Raw genomic sequence first — 18950 nt, forward strand, 5'->3', positions numbered from 1 at the left:
AAAACCTCAGAAAAATATAACCAACCAAGTGATCAGCCCATGTGGGAATCGAACCTGCATCTGAGCACAGCTCCAGATCAGTAGGGAAATGCATTTACCACCTGAGCTACGCAAGTGGCTTAATACATTATATTAAATTATTAAATATAGACATTTTAAGATTTATGTACTCACCCCTACTAAGCAAGTAGATGCTGAAAGTATCGACCCTCCTATTCCAACATTTTTGGCACCTGCTGATGAAACTAAGCATCACTTGCTGAATTTCCATCAAGGAAATCGTTTGGTCTATATCTCCAGCATGCATATTATTTAGAAACCACTCACAAAAGCTGCCCCTCTGTTCAGGTTCATCAGGTCGTAGTTCCTGCGTCACAGCAATTTTATAAGATTTTAACTTAAATACCCTTGCAGCCCTTTGTACACAGCCATACGAAACACCCATTAGTTGCAAGATATGATACTGTTATTTGGTAGGGAAAAGTTTCCAGTCAAAAAAGCTATTGCCATTCAAAGTCTCGTTGGTTAAGTACTTTTTGGTCTTATTTAGGTTTTTTTATCTTTAACACTTCCTGTATCCCGCAATTTGTTCACCAAGTTGTAAACCGTGGAACAGTGTGAAACCCTAACACTAGACAACTGAACTCTGAACTATTTCTAACTTCGCATGCCAACTCTATTAACACATGTGAATCATATATGAAAACTCTTTGTGGAATGGAGTAATTAAATTGAGCCATAATATTTTATCCAAAATTCAGGTAAGCATAGAAAAAAGGTCAGAAACATCACGGTGCTCAAGTGAATAGCCATTGGCCTGCACATGTACAGACTGGCCATATTTTGGCCCACTATTATCAGTGTCAGTGCTGTGTAGCAGGTGCCAGCATGTACTGGCTTCCCACCAAAGCACATATACTGCATAGCAGTCAAATGCTGATTGCATCACTCGATATCTTTCAATATTTCCCAAATGTAATGAATGGAATAAATGCATTTAAAGAAACATGTCACCTCACACTATGAAATGTTATGAGGTAACAATTCATTCAAACAGAAACAAGAAGCCAATTAAAAAAAGAATGTTACACAGAGTCCATATGAGTTCACATGTTGTGTGTATGTGTCGCATCTTTCATTCTATGAAGTTTGTAAAATATCAGCAACCCTCAACAGCATTTTGTCAGAGGTCAATGTAGTTAATTATTTTTTAAGTGTTTTATGTTCTACCTTACACGTATTTTTATATGACAAGTTTTCAGAATCAGTATAGAAGCAACAAAAACGCTTTTGCTGTAATATTACTAAGTGGTGTCATAGAATTCAGAATCCGAGGCAAAGCTATAATATATTTAAGATAACTGCCAGACATGGTGCAATAACTTTATTGGAAAAATATCAAAGTGAAAAGTGTTCCCCACGTGATTGTTAAAGTATGTGTCAGAGACTGAAACAACAAAAAAACTCATGAACCCAATTTACCTTTATATATGCGCATAAGGCAATAACCATCTTAAATACGTGGGAAAGGAAAATTTTAAGAAAAATTTATGGCCCTATTTATGATAAGGGAGAGTGGAGAATTAGGACCAATTCTGAACTACAAAAACTATATAAAGATTCAAGTATTGTCACTGATATAAAAATTAGACGGCTGGAGTGGCTGGGCCACATTATCAGAATGGACAATAATATTCCTAAAAGATTACTAGATGCCACGTTAAGTGGTAAAAGAAGAACAGGAAGACCTAAACTACGATGGTTGGATGATGTTCAGGATGATCTAGTTAAAGCAGGAATTAAGAGATGGAGACGGAAAGCCCTAGAGAGGGAAGATTGGGCGGCAATTCTTAAGGAGGTCAAGGCTAAACTAAAAGGGCTGTATGACCACAGATGATGATGATGATGATATGCACATAAGAGAACAGATTCGTTAAAAAATGTATTTCTCTACAATGAAAACACTCTTAATTTACTTCAATTTAAATTTATCCAATTAAACATAATATAACGTAACATAATGCTCTCTTATAGTTAGCCAAATGTTGTTCGCATATAAAAGCTCAATGGATTATCATCTGAAATGTGGCAACAGTGTGCTCATTTAACACGTACTACAAGGCGGGACATTTTCAAATAACTATCTTAAAGTGCAAAAAAATTTTATGGAGTAAATTCAAATATGCATTTAAACCTAATAACTTACTTTTGCATTTCTTTTTTTTACACAATTGAAGCTATTTTTTAAAAACTATATCTTTCAGGTAATCTCCTCCATTTGCAATGTAATAGACTGCTAAAGTTGCTCCTGGGAGAAACATCCTGTTTCAGATATCCATATAATAAAAAATCTGGAGCTGTCAAATCAGGTCAATGTATGGCCATGTAATATCACTAGATTGAGAGCTGATGCATATGGGAAAGAACCTCTGCAAAGCCTGTAAAAGTATGTGAGATAGAGGGTGTTTTCTTCAGAAGTCCCACAAGAAGCTGTACTATCTCCAATATTGTATTCTATATATGTACAAGATTTACAAATTCATCCAACGTGCCACTTTGGACTGTATGCAGATGCAAAGTTTACTTATTCTACTAACTCAATGGTCCACAACACGGAGGCTTAAGATAAAGAGGAGGAAATCACAAAATTTCACGAAAAGGTCCCCAAAGTGTAACAGAAATGTTGTATATACAAGATCAAGAAATTTCATTCAGCACATCTGCAAAATACCTTGGTGTTCATCTGGATAAAAGACTGACATTTAGACAAAATAATGTCACTACTAGAGATAAAATATTCCAGTAATACATATCACTTTATCCTGTACTCAAGAGCCACATCCCAATGAAGACGAAACTACTGCTGTATACATACCTAATTCGATCCTTAGTGATCTATGCATGAAATTTAGGCAACAGCTCATACATGTTACTTGAAACGTCTAGATGGGATACAATGTTCTGTATGTCAAACAATAACAGGTTCAGACTATCATACTCGAAACGACCAACTTCATGGAGACTTGGGAATCATCCAGTTTAGTGATTATGTCCAAAATTAGACAAACGTTCATCAATTTTCTGAGAACCCATCCTAATCCATTATTAAGGGAACTCTAAGAATGGTAGAAACCATCAACTAACAAAATGGAAACAATATAGCAAATAGTAACATACCATTCTTCACTCTGGTGAAGAAGTTGGTTAGAACTTTTGTTAAAATGAATATGTTGTTGTTTTCCAACGCCAGGCATTTGACAAAGTCATTTGACCTCTTGCACTCCAATATTTTTCTAAGATATCATGGTCAGCCACTGAAGCACAGATTTTGAGGCATTCCAAATCCATTTCTTGGTTTGAGTTGCACAATGGGCAGTTAGGGGACTGATATATTCCAATTCTATGCAGGTGTTTGGTCAAACAGTCATGGCCTGTTGCCAACTAAATGTAGTTACAGACGATTTTCGTGGTAAATCGGGAATTAACTGTGCATTATCACGCAGAGAGTTCCATTTTTTCCCTTGAGATTCTGTTATCAAATTTTGTTTGTTGATGTCTAAGTATGTAGATTTAATAAATCTTTTCACAGAGTAATACGTAGATTTAGTAACAGGCCTGTAAGTAGCAGTGCTGCCCTTCTTTGCTAAAGCATCCGCATACTCGTTTCCCAGGATTCCACAATGGGATGGTATCCATTAGAATACAATTCTTTTATTGAGTGTTATTGATTGAGAGAGCATTTTAGTTATTTATTTTTTTTTAATTCCAATTATATAAATAAACAAAATCTAAAAGTACAAAATGAACTATTATATTGTTTAAATACTCATCTCATTAAAGCAATAAATTTTTATCACACTTAAAAAATAGTTCAATGCTAACATAAGCACGACTAACTTCTACTGAGCTCAGTCCACTTATAACTAGAGCCCTACGTCCAGTCATTTTGAATACAAGTTACGTGTATAGCGATCATAATAGCCTCGCTTGATACAAAGAGCTCTGTGAGTCAAAGCAGTTCAATCTATAGTGAAGCAGTCTCCCTGCACACTCCGGTACTGTGTGCTTACATCTGTTTATTCATGTGTGTCTTTATATATGTTGAACAACAGAAATAGTACTCGTGTACAAAATACCACTTGGATTTAATAACAATTATAACAAAGTATCTATTTAAAGGCAGCTTATATGTAATAAAAGATTATTATTACTAGGGATAGACAAGATGCACAAGAAATGTAACAATTTTAATCTAAAAAGCACATTCGAATTTCTTCCTGCAACTGCTTTTGTTTACAATATTGATTAGTCTTAGTAACATAAAAGAAATCAAAGTCTTTAAAAATTTTGAACTCTACAAAAAAAAAAAAAAAAATTCAGATGCCATAAAAATTTTTAGTCACCATGGCTATTTGCGCCCAGGATTTTATAATAAGTAAAATGTATCTCGATACTTTAGGTCTAATTAAAGGTTAGAATTAACAAATGAAAAAACATAAATGTCAATACAACATGAAATAAAATATTTTTTGAGTGCATGCTTCAGAAGTCTCTACACATTGCAATGAATGACTGTAAACATTTCAAGTGTTTCAAAATGAAGAATGTCTCCTTCTTTCTGAAAAAAAAAATCTCATGAAGTGCTTGCAACCAAATTTTATTGAAACATTGATCTCCAACCACCTGCTTTGTTTTGTTTTCGTATGTTCAATGAACAGCAGACCTGAACTGTGTAACTAAGATTGGATGCTGTCGAGTTACACTCTGTATAGATATACGGCATTTCGTAACCAGAAATTTCGTCACCATTATAGTTTGTCACCTATTTTTCGTCATTACTTTTTTGGTCATCAAATACATTTTGTCATGTTTTTTGTCACTGAGGAGAGTTTGTCACCGAAGATATTATGTGGTCATCATATACATTTTGTCATCTATTTTTATACTGAGAGGATTTCGTCACCAAAATAATAATTGTATGTCGTAAAATAGATGACATAGCTTCCGCTGAAGTTCCAGCTTCAGTTTTCATTGCTTCTACACATTCTGCAGCTCCAATTCTACCCCAATTTGCTGAGTGGTTTGAATGCTCTGTAGGTTCTTTTATAATGGTTTTCTTATCTGAGAAAATAGTCATCAGTGAATTACAAATGTCGTGCTGATCAAATCTCCATACAATCCCGGTCTTTGTAATTTTGTGCTTTGTATACACATGTCCATTATACATTAATTTATCTCTTGCTCTATTACTTTTTACAAATCGAAATAATTCTGCCATACCTTAATTTGAAGATTTTGAAACCAAGGAATCCTGTACTTGAAGGTTTCGAATCCAAAAAATGAATGTATCCTTGGAAACGAAATGAACAATATGAACACAATGAACTAAGAGCTTTTATATTGTATATTATTTTATATAGGTATCATCAAAGGAAGCGACATAAAAGGGGGAAAAATTGTGGTAGCGAATAGTGATGAGGAAATTAAATTGGTGACTAAATATGGTGGTGGCAGAGTGATTTTGTGACAAAATATGGTGACAAAAATAAATTGGCGACAAAATTTTGCAGTGGCAAAATGTAATGTGACGAAATCACCAGGTGATGAAAAATCGGTGACGAAAATTCCGGATCCCACTCTGTACATACCTACACTGTTGGACTGCTTGGAGACTCTAGTGTCCAAATGCAGGGCTATGTCTTATAACAGTGTGTGCATTAATTCCAAAAGTGATCTAAGCCAAAGAGTCTTGTAAACGGAGTTAGTTAAAAAAAGTGTTACTCACATTGTTTATTTCTGTTAATTGTTGTTTCATCTGAGTTTATCTTCATTGTGGATACTTAAGACACAAAGAAGCCAACAACACACAATACTGAAATTGAACAAAAATGGAACTATGGTAGATGAAATGGTCAAACAAAGTAAAATAAAGTCGACAAAGAAGAGCCAAGTAGTCAGAACTTAAAAAAAAGAGAGAAAGTATGATTGTTTAAAAATAAAATCTTTTAAAATGAAGATGAGGCATGGCAGCAGTGCACTGTTTGCTGAGAAGTACTCACAAATGAGGGCAAGTGATCAAACAAAGTACATAGACATATTGAGACAAAGAATTGAGAAATAGGCCCCGAATTTTAGACAGCGAAGTTACACAGTTGAAGACATCGAAATGGGTACTACTCTCGCATTTCACCAGGATCAATGATAAAGAAAAAAAGCAATGTACAACTTGTGGTTGATCAGTTTGCAAATCAGGCAAACAGTTAATCACCATAAACAACTGTTGAGCCTTCAGTGCTCTTACAGACAAAAAACGTTAAATAGCATATATTATTCACACATTCACACAAACATGCATGTTCAGTGTGTACTGTACATTGATGTAGGCTAATCAAGTTCTTGGAATGTAGGCTTTCATGGCCGGCATCATAGGGATCGATGTTATCCGGGCTAAAGGGCCTTCGTCTGTTTGCGCTGTTGCTACCATACATTGTCAGTGGTGTGGCACATGGGAGCACAAAGATCTTCTTAGCGTGCTGGGAACGACTGGGACTGTGGCTGGTTGCCTTGTGGTATTTAAGGTCGAGATGGATTGTGGCTCGCTGTTGTCAGAGCAGCAGACGAAACGTATGGTAGCAACAGTGCCAACAGACCATGGCCATTTAGCCCGGATAACATCGATCCCTAATCAAGTTCTGTTTCTATTATTAGACAGTTTATTATATTTGAAACTGAATTTGCTATTGATATGTGGTTAAAATATCACACCATTTCTAATTTGAATCAGACTACTACCAGTTGTATATTTTAAATCACTGAATGATGTCTGTAAACACACACAGCATTAGTTGAAATGAACACATGTTTTAACAGAAGTAATCTGTGCATTAATTTTGTGCAGTATGTTAAATAAAGGCAATAGTACAGTCACCATGTTATTCTTCTGATTTTGTTAGCCAAATGTTTAGATTTAGGAGTGGTTGTGTTGGCATTAGATGCGTGTTATTCTTCTGATTGTGTTAGTGAAGTGTTTAGATTAGCTTGCTCACATGGCACCACAGAAATTTTCATTACAGCAAAGGATTTTCATGGTAGAGACTAACCTGAAAAAGAGTGATTGTTGAAAGATAAGAAGATGATTTGCAAAAAAATGTTCTAATGTTACTGTTCCACATAGCAACAGAAGCAAAAGATCACTCCTAAATCTAAATCTAAACACTTCACTAGCACAATCCGAAGAATAACACGCAATCTAACATCAACACAACCACTCTTACAGAGAGACTAACTGGACTGTGCGGGAGACGGTTTGCCGCATGTTGCATGGCCTTTGTGCCAATCACACTCTGCCCGGTCGACCTACATTATGTAAGAGAATGCTATGTAACAGTTACTTTGCCAAGAGTTACTCTGTCCAGATCTTACTAAAGATCCACTCGAGATTGTGGTATTATGATGTGACACAATTAATTCGTCCAATACTTAAATTCCATCATAATGAAGGACCTGGAGCATAATGGAATGGCCAGGGTGAAAGTCAAACTTTCCATTCCTAATTTGGGCCATGAGGAATCTATAGATAAATGCTCCATTAGTTTGTTGAGGAAAAGTGAGACTAAAAGGCCAGTACTTTCTTGGGTTCCTCTCATCTTTTATCTTTAACTGAGGTTAAAGTGCGATCAGTTATTCTTTCCCCCACAGAGTGGGGTTTCACCTATTAGCAAGCTCCCACTCATTTGCCGCGCACTGGAGGGAGTAGCAAGCCTGCCTGTCTCCCCGCTTGCTTGCAGTCGTAGCGCACCTGTACCAAGGTGTGTGTTGTGTTGTGTTGTTCGTTTCTTAATTCGACAGTATACATAAAGTGTATTATGCCTCGTGAGTTTTTCAATGACACAGCGTGCCTTTATTTATGATTCTTATGTGTTTACTCAGTTCATGAAATTCGAAGATGGTTTCAAGAAAGATTCCCAGGTGTAGATGCTCCAGATCGTAAAACATTCCATAATCTTTATCATAAATTTCAGGAAACTGGAAGTGTCCAGCCTAAGAAACCAAAAAAGCAGTGTCAGATTCTAACCGAAGAAAAATTACATGACATTCCTAATAATTTAGAAAATTCTCCTAAAAATATCTTCGTCGTTTTGCACAAGTGGAACTTTCATATGGATCCGTGCAAAAGACTACTAAATTATTGCACTTCAAGCTGTATAAAGTAACTGTGTCACATGCTCTTCAGCCAGGTGACCCAGTACATAGGCATACATTTTGTGAGTGGATTCTGAAAAATGTAATGAATAATTTCCTAAAGAGATGCAAAGAATGTGTGGAGAGTGAAGGTGGGCAGTTTCAACACCTCATTTGATAATTTAGTAAGTAATGAGCCTCTTAAATTTGTTTGTGTATTGTTGTATTGTTGGTTTGTTTTATTGTTTTACCCTCCCGCTAATCACCGAGACCCGGCAAACTGGCTAACAAGCGGTGCACTCACCCATAGACAAAACACTCCGGCGGAAAGCAAAACTGATTGCACTGTATTACCAGGAGTACATCTCACTTCATGATATGTGTCACAAGAAGATCAATTGTTTGTATAAATCTTAAGCCTGATTAGTGAAATATGTTACTAGTCAGCAATATATGCAATGGAGGGGGGAAGGAACTGGCTACCCTAACCCACTATCTCCTGGCTTAGTTGCCTCATGAGTGGTGTCCTATGAGGTTCCAACCTGTCTTCAGACAGTTGACTAAGCAACAACTCTTATCTTTGCCAGGTTTAGAGAAAAACGGTATCAGCCCCTTTTCATGGCGTGGAATAGTGATGGATTGTCAGGACACAACTAATATCTGCTATATGCTTCATAGGTTTATATGAAAGATGCTGCACTATTATTTTATCAATACTGTAAGGAGACGAATATTTTTAGAGCATTTGTGTCAAGCAAGTTGTTCTGGTTTCAGCTCCCAATAGAAATGGTGGTGCTGGTTGTGGTTATGACTCTGTGGTCTGATATGTTTGTGTTGAGATTTTATTCTCTGACATTTCTGAATTACTTGAAGGTTCCATCCCATCATTAAGATACAACTACCCAAGACCAGTATGTTATGTCACAGATCATACTGTTCTCCAACCAGGAGATTAACCGTGAAAGGAATGTGCTTACTATTGCGTCATCTATTAGATATAAAATATTACAGTTATAACGTCAGTTTAAAAAACATGTGCTCTCCTGCATATGTTATTTCCTGTATGGAGGGATTAAAAGACCAGGAAATTAACCGTGATCTAATTTTGTAACTAGGGTAGTATAAATATGTGTGTATCATGTTATCGTTTGTGCTTCGAGAGTTAGCCAATGGAGATGCGTGTACCCACATGTGTGACCTTATGATATCAACATTCATTCATAGCATAACCTCGCTGCGTCTCATTCCCCTGAGACTTTCTCCTAGTTGGAGTACAGTATATGCTTCTTCATTTCTAATGCTACAGTTGTTTAAATTAGACATTAATATGTTCGTTTGACTCCAGTTATGCCAGGTAGCTACACTGCATATGGGTACATAAAGAAGTAGCTCGGCTAGCCAGGCATAAAAAACCTAATAGAATAGATAATCTTTTAGGTCTGATGATTGGTCTCATAAGCAACAAAGATAATGGAAACCCAAAATTCTTCCAATGATCTGCAAGTATTGTTTTAAAAGCTCATTGACTCTATTCTTCAAAATCAAAAGTTGGTGTTGGCATGATGATTTTTTTCTTTTTTAAAAGTAAATTCCATGAAAAGCAAAACATCTTACAATGCTCTCTATCCACTTCTGAAATACATACCATAGATATTTTTTCACTAGCTTCAATAACATAGCTAAAAACAGTTTTCAACCTGTCCTATTTTGGAATCTATTCCTTGACAACTAAATTTACATACTTCGAAATGTCTTGTTTCTGCCTATATTGTAGAACTTCGATTATCCATTCTGGAGATATGTCACCAAAGAGTGCGTTTTTAAAGCAGTATACAGTAAAGGCTTACTGTGTTACTGCTCATTCCTATTTTCTAAATTGTGCCTACCATGATCAACGTAACTTCGTTGAATGTTTAACTTTCAGCACAACTTTCGTTAATTTCTGTGTCAAGTTTAAATAAAATAATACTTTCACTCCCTTTGGGTCATCATAAAAATTTCACTTTGCACTTACTTGCTCGAATATTTATTACTAATTAGCAAACATAGAATAGATATAAAAAGGAAATCAGTTGAGGGAAAGGGTAGAAAAAAGAAAAATACATTTTAAAGCATCTTAAATTGAGTCAGATAGATTTAAGTTCATAAAAATTTATAATATGGATTATTTGTTTTTTTTTTTCCATTAACCATTCACTATGCCCATCCATTAGAAGACATAATCAACGTTCTGAGAAGAGTTGCATAGTATCAACCATTGATATATTGTTCCCATACAAACCAGTCATGCACAATCTCTCTGGAAAGTATACATGTATAGTTTAACCACAATTGATGCTAATATTTTTTGATGAAGTAAAATCTGTGCATTTCTATATTGAAGACTACTGTCTTGTTTCAAGAATAAAATATCTCATCGATTTCTCATAAAATGTGATTATGCTGCTGAAAGATTGTGAATCAATATGTAATGCTTTATGATGACAGATTTCAACTCATCTTCCCTCCTGGTCTTCAGTGAAATCGTACAGCATCTACTTTATACAAACATGCCTCATTTTAAGACATTTGATTACAATATTATGAGCCCTCTCTCCTGACAGTCTTTACAGACGCATACATTTCCTACTTGTAACAATAATTTTCTGTTTTCTACCATTAACTCTTGTACTCTCTCTACATTTTCATCTGTTAACTGCGGAATTAAGTGTCCTTTCCGATGAGGCCACTTTCAGAAGCACTGCCACTTGTGAAAAATGGATATATATGGGGGATTTCACATGCAGCCACAGCTACAGAATAGTGGTGCTGAAGAAGGTATGAGTAGTTGGCTTCGCTGGTGGCAGCCACCTAAATTGGCACTTCCCGTCGCGATATCAGGCATTAAATTGTAGTATAAAATAGTTTAAATTGTAGGTTTCACATGGGGCCACACCACGCCACTATTTTAGTGGTGTGACTGTTGGGCCACCAATTCCTTACACTGCCATGACAGTATACAATCTAGTATGCCACAGTGTTTTTTTTTTTTTTTTTTTTTCAGCTAGAGGCTCTTGAAATGATTTCTTTAACATGCAAAAATACGGAGAGATAAAAAAAAAGAAAAACATTTTAGCCTTGATGTAAATCATCAAAATTTGTAATAGACCTTGATTCAGTCTTTCCAAAACTAATGGATGGACTCTGATGATTCTTCTATTTCTTTGTCTACTCTTTCTCCATATGAGCAAGATCATCAAAAGTAGGCTATATCTCCATCTCTGTCCATGTTCATTGGAAGACTGAAAAATTTTCTACAAAAATTTAGTATCAAGCAGTGCTTTAAATGCCATTCTATGTGCTTCAGACATCTATTCGTAACACCTCAGATGTATGTTTGCAGCACTTCAGATGCATGTTCACAGTGCCACCAACAAACCACTAGTGGCATGCTAAATGACCTCATCTGAAGAGGCTCTAAACCTACCAGTACAAGGTATCTTTCACATTCATTTTACCATTGTTTTAGTGTTTTCACCATTTAAAAATTGCAAATCTTCGCAGTGAATTTTCACCCACAGATCTGACTAATGAAATAAATTTATAAATGACTTTTCCCAAGTAAAACAAAGAATTTAATGTTGGTACACTATTAACAGGATATGAAATTGCTTTTCCATTCAGAATTGTTATATTAAATAGCAACAGTTCTAATTTATAAACTGAGAAACAAGCTAAACACACCACTAACAACGCAAATACATATAGTACTGTATTTTTAAGGGAAGTTAATATATATACAAGTAATTGCTTCTTTTTTCCAACTTTATTACACTCAAATGTTAAAATCTGAAGAAGACCTGTGAAATACTGGAACTAGAACCAGTAACCCATTTCAAAAGAAATTAAAAACAATGAGACACCAGTATTAAGTTTTTGACGAATACTGTGAGGACTAGTGGACGTTATTTAACATTGAATGCCCATTTTTGCAGTTTAGTATGACTTTTTTCCTTGTATATACTGTACATATTGAAGTTTTGTTACAAAAAGTGTATGACATTTTATTATACTCAAAACACACATAGATCATTTAATGCTTATATGAAATATCTTATTATACTTTGCAAGTTGTAAACAATCTTACTCTTGCACCCTTTTCACTTTATATAGAGTTAAGACATTTAGTTTACCTATTAATTATTTAACCAGGCATTTGAGATGGGCAGGGCATGTGTAGCACATATGGGCGAACCCAGAAATGCATATAGAGTGTTAGTTGGGAGGCAGGAGGGAATAAGATCTTTGGGGAGGCCGAGACGTAGATGGGAGGATATTAAAATGGATTTAAGGGAGGTGAAATATGATAATAGAGACTGGATTAATCTTGCTTAGGATAAGGACTCATAACCTATTGACTCTCACTAATTATTTATATACAGGGTGGATGGTAACCTCTGCACCAAAATGAAACTGATAATAGATCATGAGAGATTTGAAAATCTAAGTAAGGTTTTCTCTAACATTCACTGTTTTAGAGAAAATCGTTATGTTTCTACGAAGCATTTGGCAACATCATGGCTGCTGCAATAACTAAGCAAACGCAGCCTGCACTCTTTATCTTCCCCTCTCCATCTGCTGTACTCAGCTGGTAATATGCGATGTGTGCTGCGTTGCAAGATTTATTTCAACAATTTTCGCTATTATTCAGTTTAAATTCATGACTAAATGGTTTAATTTGCAAAAAAAAATTCAAGACATTAACTGTTCAGATTATTTTTACCTATCTGTTTATATAGAAGTCTGATATTTGTCTCGGGCGATTACCGCAATAGAGCACTGCAAACACTGGGCAAAGACTATTTTTTTTCCTGCTTAACGGTGTTTCAGCAAAGGAAAAATGTAATAAAAGTTTTGTGACATTTAACATGTAGGGTCACCTCTTAAATTTTGATGCAGAGGTTACCATCCATCCTGTATATAATACTTGGCACATTTTACTAACATTACTCACCACAGGTTTCTGAGCAACTTTATGGAATGTTGGATACAGGTCCTCCACTCTCTCTAGTTTTACCACTGGTATTCTCTTGCCCATATCACCTATAGCAGAGAGCAGCTGAGACTGTTCCATCCTACCACCAGTTGCCATCTTTGTCAACTGTTAAAAGAACGAACACATATTATGAAATTCATTTTAGTGAAATAATGAATATATAGAGAAATATTAGATGTTCAGTACAGTTTCAATCAGTACATGGCACAGCACAAAATGAAGTTCTGTTTCAAGTTAAGCATACTAAAAAATATGGTGTTTCAAATGTCATGGTTGATATAATAAAACACAAAACTATGAACTTCACTTAAAGGAACATTCTGAAGTTAATTTTTTTTTTTTATTATATTTCGATGTAGCTCATATTCCATTAAATTCAAATGGATCACGGTCATTTTTCCGTAGGAAATTTTCCCTGAACATATATTTCGAAAATAATTTTTCCTCCCCCAGACCCTTTTCTCTAAAACCACTTTACCCAATTTTTTCCCCCCCTTATACATATGTTTCTTGTTTCGTAACCCAAAAAAAAAAAAATCAGGGTACGTTATTTTCATTAAAATTTATTACCAAATATAAAAAGTTTTAACATATAGTGTGAAATGATGACCAGCATTCTTAAATATTCTAAAATCCTGTCTTCCTCTTTATAAGTATTGTAATCAACAACAATGGAATGTATTCTTTGCTGTACTTGTAGCCATTTCCTTATCGGTTTTCCTCTTACTGTTAGTCCTCGCTTTGTTCTTTTTGAATCTCTGCAAGTTACATGTAAGGAAAGATGATGTTAATCATGAATTGTTGCACAATAACAATTTCACTGTTCTGGAGGTTATTTCGATTGGACATGACATTTTCTTCCTCTTCTTGATGTACCAGAGATGTATGTAGTTTTGAAGTATGCTACAATTTCACCAAGTTCTTCAGCTATAGTCCCGTCGCTCTAATTTCCGGCAGCCAATCGCGTTGCAGGTCAGCTATATTTAAACGTGTGCATCTTGTGATTCGCTTATGAAGACGTTATTCATTTCTTAAGGCTCGATAAATGCTTAATATAATCGCCCGCCATTTTGGCTCTTTCGTTGGCATTCGCAGAAAGCACATGAAGACGTTATTTGCCGCTCAATTACAGTGCATTTGATTTATTATCATAGGAGCTATGACATGATAATGTTTAACGGTGTAGCAAATAGATTCCTCGTATGGTAGCTTGGCAACGAAAGAACAAAAATGGCGAACGATACTACCTACCTAGACTTTAGAGAGTCTTCACTTCCTAAGACCTAAGCAAAGAGGAGGAGTCACACCAGGAATAACAGCATCGCGACTTTAGTTTATTCAACAATTTTTCAGAAGCATCTAAAACATCTTCAATTGGTATTAAGGCAAGAGCTAGCATTGAATGCATTCCTATTCTTAATGATCTGTCATTAGGATCATTGTACACGCCTTGTAATACTTCACTTTGTATTTTACAGAATGCTGACTGCCACAAGTGGAAAAACAGCAGGAGATGTTGTTGTTTAGTCAACTGTTCAAAGACAGGCCTGTACCTCAGAAGTGATACCAACAAGGCACCACTTATGAGCTAACTAGGCCAGGAGATAATGGGGTAGAGTGACCAGTTGATTTCCACAGTTGACTAAACAACAAGAGGAGATGTTAGTATTAGGAAAAGCTGTAAGTGCGGAGTTTATAATGGCAACCTCAAAATCGGACATAACTCTGCTGGGGGAAGGGTAAACTGCATTCCAAACAGTCAGCTGCACTTTTCACTGCCTGGAAAACCTTTAAATATGCAATTTGATTTTTTTTACGACAAAAGAGAGTAAATAACTTACTTACTCCATGGCAATTATATTCCTTGAAGGAACAGAGCCTGCCTAGAAATAGAAGCCCATTCTCTTCTGTCCTGAGTTCTTCTCCTCCATGCCCTTGTACCCATCTGCTTTATATCTTCTTCAACGCCTTCAATCCATTTCTTCCTAGGTCTCCCAACACATTTGTTCTTATGTCTTAATCGTCTATTAATTATCTGTCCAGCTTCATTTGCTTCAGCTTTCTGAACAGATTACTTTTTTATGGGGTAGGGTTGTTGGCCCTACGCCCAACCCCCAACCTGGAGGGTCAGGTCCTTTTATTTCGGAGTTTCCATCTCCTACATCTGTTGCTTTCTCTACAGCTACAGAGCCTGATCTGCCCCTCCCTACATTGAGGGATCTCTTCCACCTCTTCCGCCATTGGGACTCTCACTCCTCATCTGCCTTCAGAGCCGTTGGATCTCCTCTTCTGGGTTGCTTCTTTGTCTGGGTCTTCACCTTTGACCTCTTCGGCATGGGAGACCCTGCCAGTAGCTACGCTACCACCGAAACAGCCCAAAGGATCACCAGACCATGCAAACACTCCCATCACTGCTAAGGTCATGCAACCCCTAGGGACTGAGAGAGTAAAGAAACGGGAAATAAATGTTAAGATCCTTATTCCTTGTGGATACCACTCCTAAAATAGTGAAAATTTGTGTAAATATCTTGGGGCAGTTTTAAAGGTATCATCAATGTACCAAATCCCTGATTTCAGTAGAAGCTCCACATTTCTTCTTGTTCCAAACACCAAAACTTGCTCATCGTCAGTTTCAAAATCTTCAGCTTCATTGAAATCATACTGTATATAAAAAAATTATCCCTTCAATGTTTTCTTATACCTTTCAGGTAATTTCCTTAAATTACTCAATGCTTTTGGTTCAGGTAATTGATCTCTCCTATGCTCCCATCTATGAGTCCTTTTTTAACTGTGGAATGGTTACAGGATAACCTGTTACCCCATATCTGTTTTTATTTTTATACCGTTTTTTTCGTTTTAATGTTGGCAAATTTGATACCATCATTTCCCACAACTATGGTCCTGGAACACAACTATGGTCCATGATACAACCATTCAAAGAACATTGTAGAAGTAATATAGACCATTCGTAGATAGCTGCAGTGACTTGACTTCAAACTACAGTACAGTAAAAATATAGATAAACGAGGTATTACATTATGGAGTGCAAAATTTGAATAGTTGTATCGTGGACCATAGTTGTGTTCCAGGACCATAGTTATGGGAAATGACAGTACTTTGTGTATACTGATTTTAGGTTGTGCTGAGATTATTGCTAGTGGTAGCATGTGATTTCATCACAATTCTACTGAGAATCAGGCATGTTGGGGTCATCAAATACCCCTGTATCCAACTATGTACGTATTATTTCTTACTCTAACCTTGCCTGCAGATCTTCACTCAAATATTCAAGGAATATTACACATTGAAGAGGATGAGAATGAGCCAGAACTGCCGAATAAAATCAACAGGAGTGCCAGGTGTCACCTCTGCCCAAGAGCAAAAAAAAAAAAAAAAAAAAAAAAAAAGTGTGTGCTCCAAATGTAATAGGCCTGTATGTCAAGATCATTGATTGGATGTGTATCATATGTGGAAGGAAACATAGCTGTAAACTGATACGCCTATCAACAATAAATTGACAAAATAAAATATATTGCTTTCTGACAATCATGTAGGCCTACTTCAACATTTCTTTTGGGGTAAGCGAATACCCCATGTATCCATTACTGAGTGTGAAGTTTATGTATCCTTTCCAGGATTAAGTTTTCTCTTTCTAGTAATGACATAAGACACCAGATGTAACTCTCGGCAATTCTGTTCAAATCAATTGTGATGGAGTTACCTTGGGATGTTTCTTATCTGCTCTCTTTAAACAATGGTAAGTTATTTCTGCCTGAACTTTCTCCTGATCAGGTGCATGGCATGATTACCTTCTGTAACTATTATAATTGCATTCCCAGACCCTTTGGTTATGGCAAATGTTCTGCATTCCGGTTTCTTGTAACATGTCGAATACTCCTTCTCCCTTCTAGAATCTCTCCTGTGATATACGTACCCATTGTAAAGTAGTTTTTTTCCACCCTGAGATGGCGTTATAATTTGAGGAAAGTTAGGCATTCTACTTCATAATTTATAAGAGCATTTGATATTCCACTTGAAAAGTTATAACTGCTTACACTGTTTCCATGGAAAGAAATGTAATTGTTATAAAATTATATAAATTACTTGAGGGTATAAATGGTATAACGCTTACAACTATTTCCATGGAAAGAAATGTAATTGTTATAAAATTGTGTAAATTACTTGAGGGGATAAATGGTACCTATAAGGGAAAAAAGGGTTTTGGGAAAAAAAATTGCTAGGGAAAGACAGTATTAGGGAATAATTGTTGGAGGGAAAAATTGTATAGGAAGGAAACATTTTAGGAAAAAACGCCTAGGGGAAAATTACTGGGAACGAATTCGCACTGTAAATGTTTTAAAAATAATATTTTGTATATACCTGCCAAAGCTCAATGGAAGCATAGTTAAAACTTAAAACAACTTCATGTTCTTCCTTACCCCACTAAAGTTTTTAAAACCAACATTACCCAATCTTTCTCATTTTTCTCCAGCTTCTTTAATATTTGTCAATAATTCCAAGTACCACTGCATTTATGAAAATACCAGAGTTATGATTTATCAAATGTAGCATTTAAGTACAATTATAAATATCACAATTTAAAATTAGTACTATCCACTGCTATTTCAATTACTAAAAATTAATATTTTGAAATGTTTCTTTGACTTGCAGTACAACATATCCATAAAATATGCATCACAGTTAATATTGAATTCAAAGACTAGATGTCAAAGTTGAAGCACAGTCTAGTATATACAGTCACGAAGCTTAATACTAAATATGCAAACATAAACAGTTGAAATATGCATCCATAGATAGTTACTCACCACCAGGATCACTACTATCGCCTCATCACAGAGACTTTCCCTAGCAGACCATAAAATGTATTGTACTTTCGATATTGTGTTGTTTTGAAAAAATTAACACCTTCCTTCCACTATTGAAATATGAAAAATCATAAGGTTTATATATTATTTTCATAAAATATATATTATATTCTATAAACTCACCTTCCTGGATCTTTCGGAAGAAGGATAACTCTAACCTATTTTTCTTACAATTTATAGTACTACAAACGTCTCCTTGTCCCATATTATTATTCAAATTATTGTATTTTAGCCATTTACATTTACTGCAACTGATAACGAACATTTCACAGTTTACATAGCTTTTCACTAAAATGTGAAATACGGCACAGTCAATACTTTTTCGATCTAGACCAGGCCGTAATGTTTGTTCGGGGTTTCTATTTCAGTGTATGTAGCTCAGCGAAATATTATATTATAACTTTATTGCTTATCATTGCTAAGCTTTATTTAGTGTAATGTGTCCATAAGTTCCGTTCACTTCTTGTTGCATAATATGTTGCAGAAATAATTACAAAACTATGTTATTTTAATGTGAAGAGAATTTTACATGTTAACATAATCTGTTTGTGTCAACATTTCAAGTTTAGAATGGAAGCTATTTTGAGGTTTAATACAAAAGAATTTCTATTGTGATTTCAATTTAGCACATCTACATTCCTTAATTTTAGACAAAACATTTACCATACCACTCCTATGAAATTAGTGTACGTACAATTGTGTTACTTCATCTCTTAAGTAGTAGATAAATACAATAATTCAGTACCGGTACTCAATTGTAGTATTAAAATACAGACAAATTGAATGTCCGGGGTATCATACATGACATTGTGCTTAATTATAATGTATGATTCCGAATTTAGGAATAT

General features: G+C 35.4%; 1 protein-coding gene across 10 annotated transcripts in view; it reads right to left on the reverse strand.

The window, feature by feature from the left end:
- Positions 1-18950, reverse strand: part of LOC138715243 (uncharacterized) — a 45656-nt gene that overhangs the window by 19028 nt on the left and 7678 nt on the right. For 4 of the 10 annotated variants that reach the window (XM_069847949.1, XM_069847953.1, XM_069847950.1 and 1 more), the window contains exon 2: positions 13175-13321. In XM_069847949.1, coding sequence (XP_069704050.1) covers positions 13175-13321 — 147 coding nt within the window. Of the gene's footprint in view, positions 1-174; positions 368-5785; positions 5873-13174; positions 13322-18950 lie in introns of all 10 variants that reach the window. The other 6 variants (XM_069847951.1, XM_069847958.1, XM_069847957.1 and 3 more) reach the window with 3 other exon arrangements.

The sequence above is a fragment of the Periplaneta americana genome, chromosome 15 (genome assembly GCF_040183065.1).
Source record: "Periplaneta americana isolate PAMFEO1 chromosome 15, P.americana_PAMFEO1_priV1, whole genome shotgun sequence".
Taxonomy (NCBI): Eukaryota; Metazoa; Arthropoda; class Insecta; order Blattodea; family Blattidae; genus Periplaneta; species Periplaneta americana.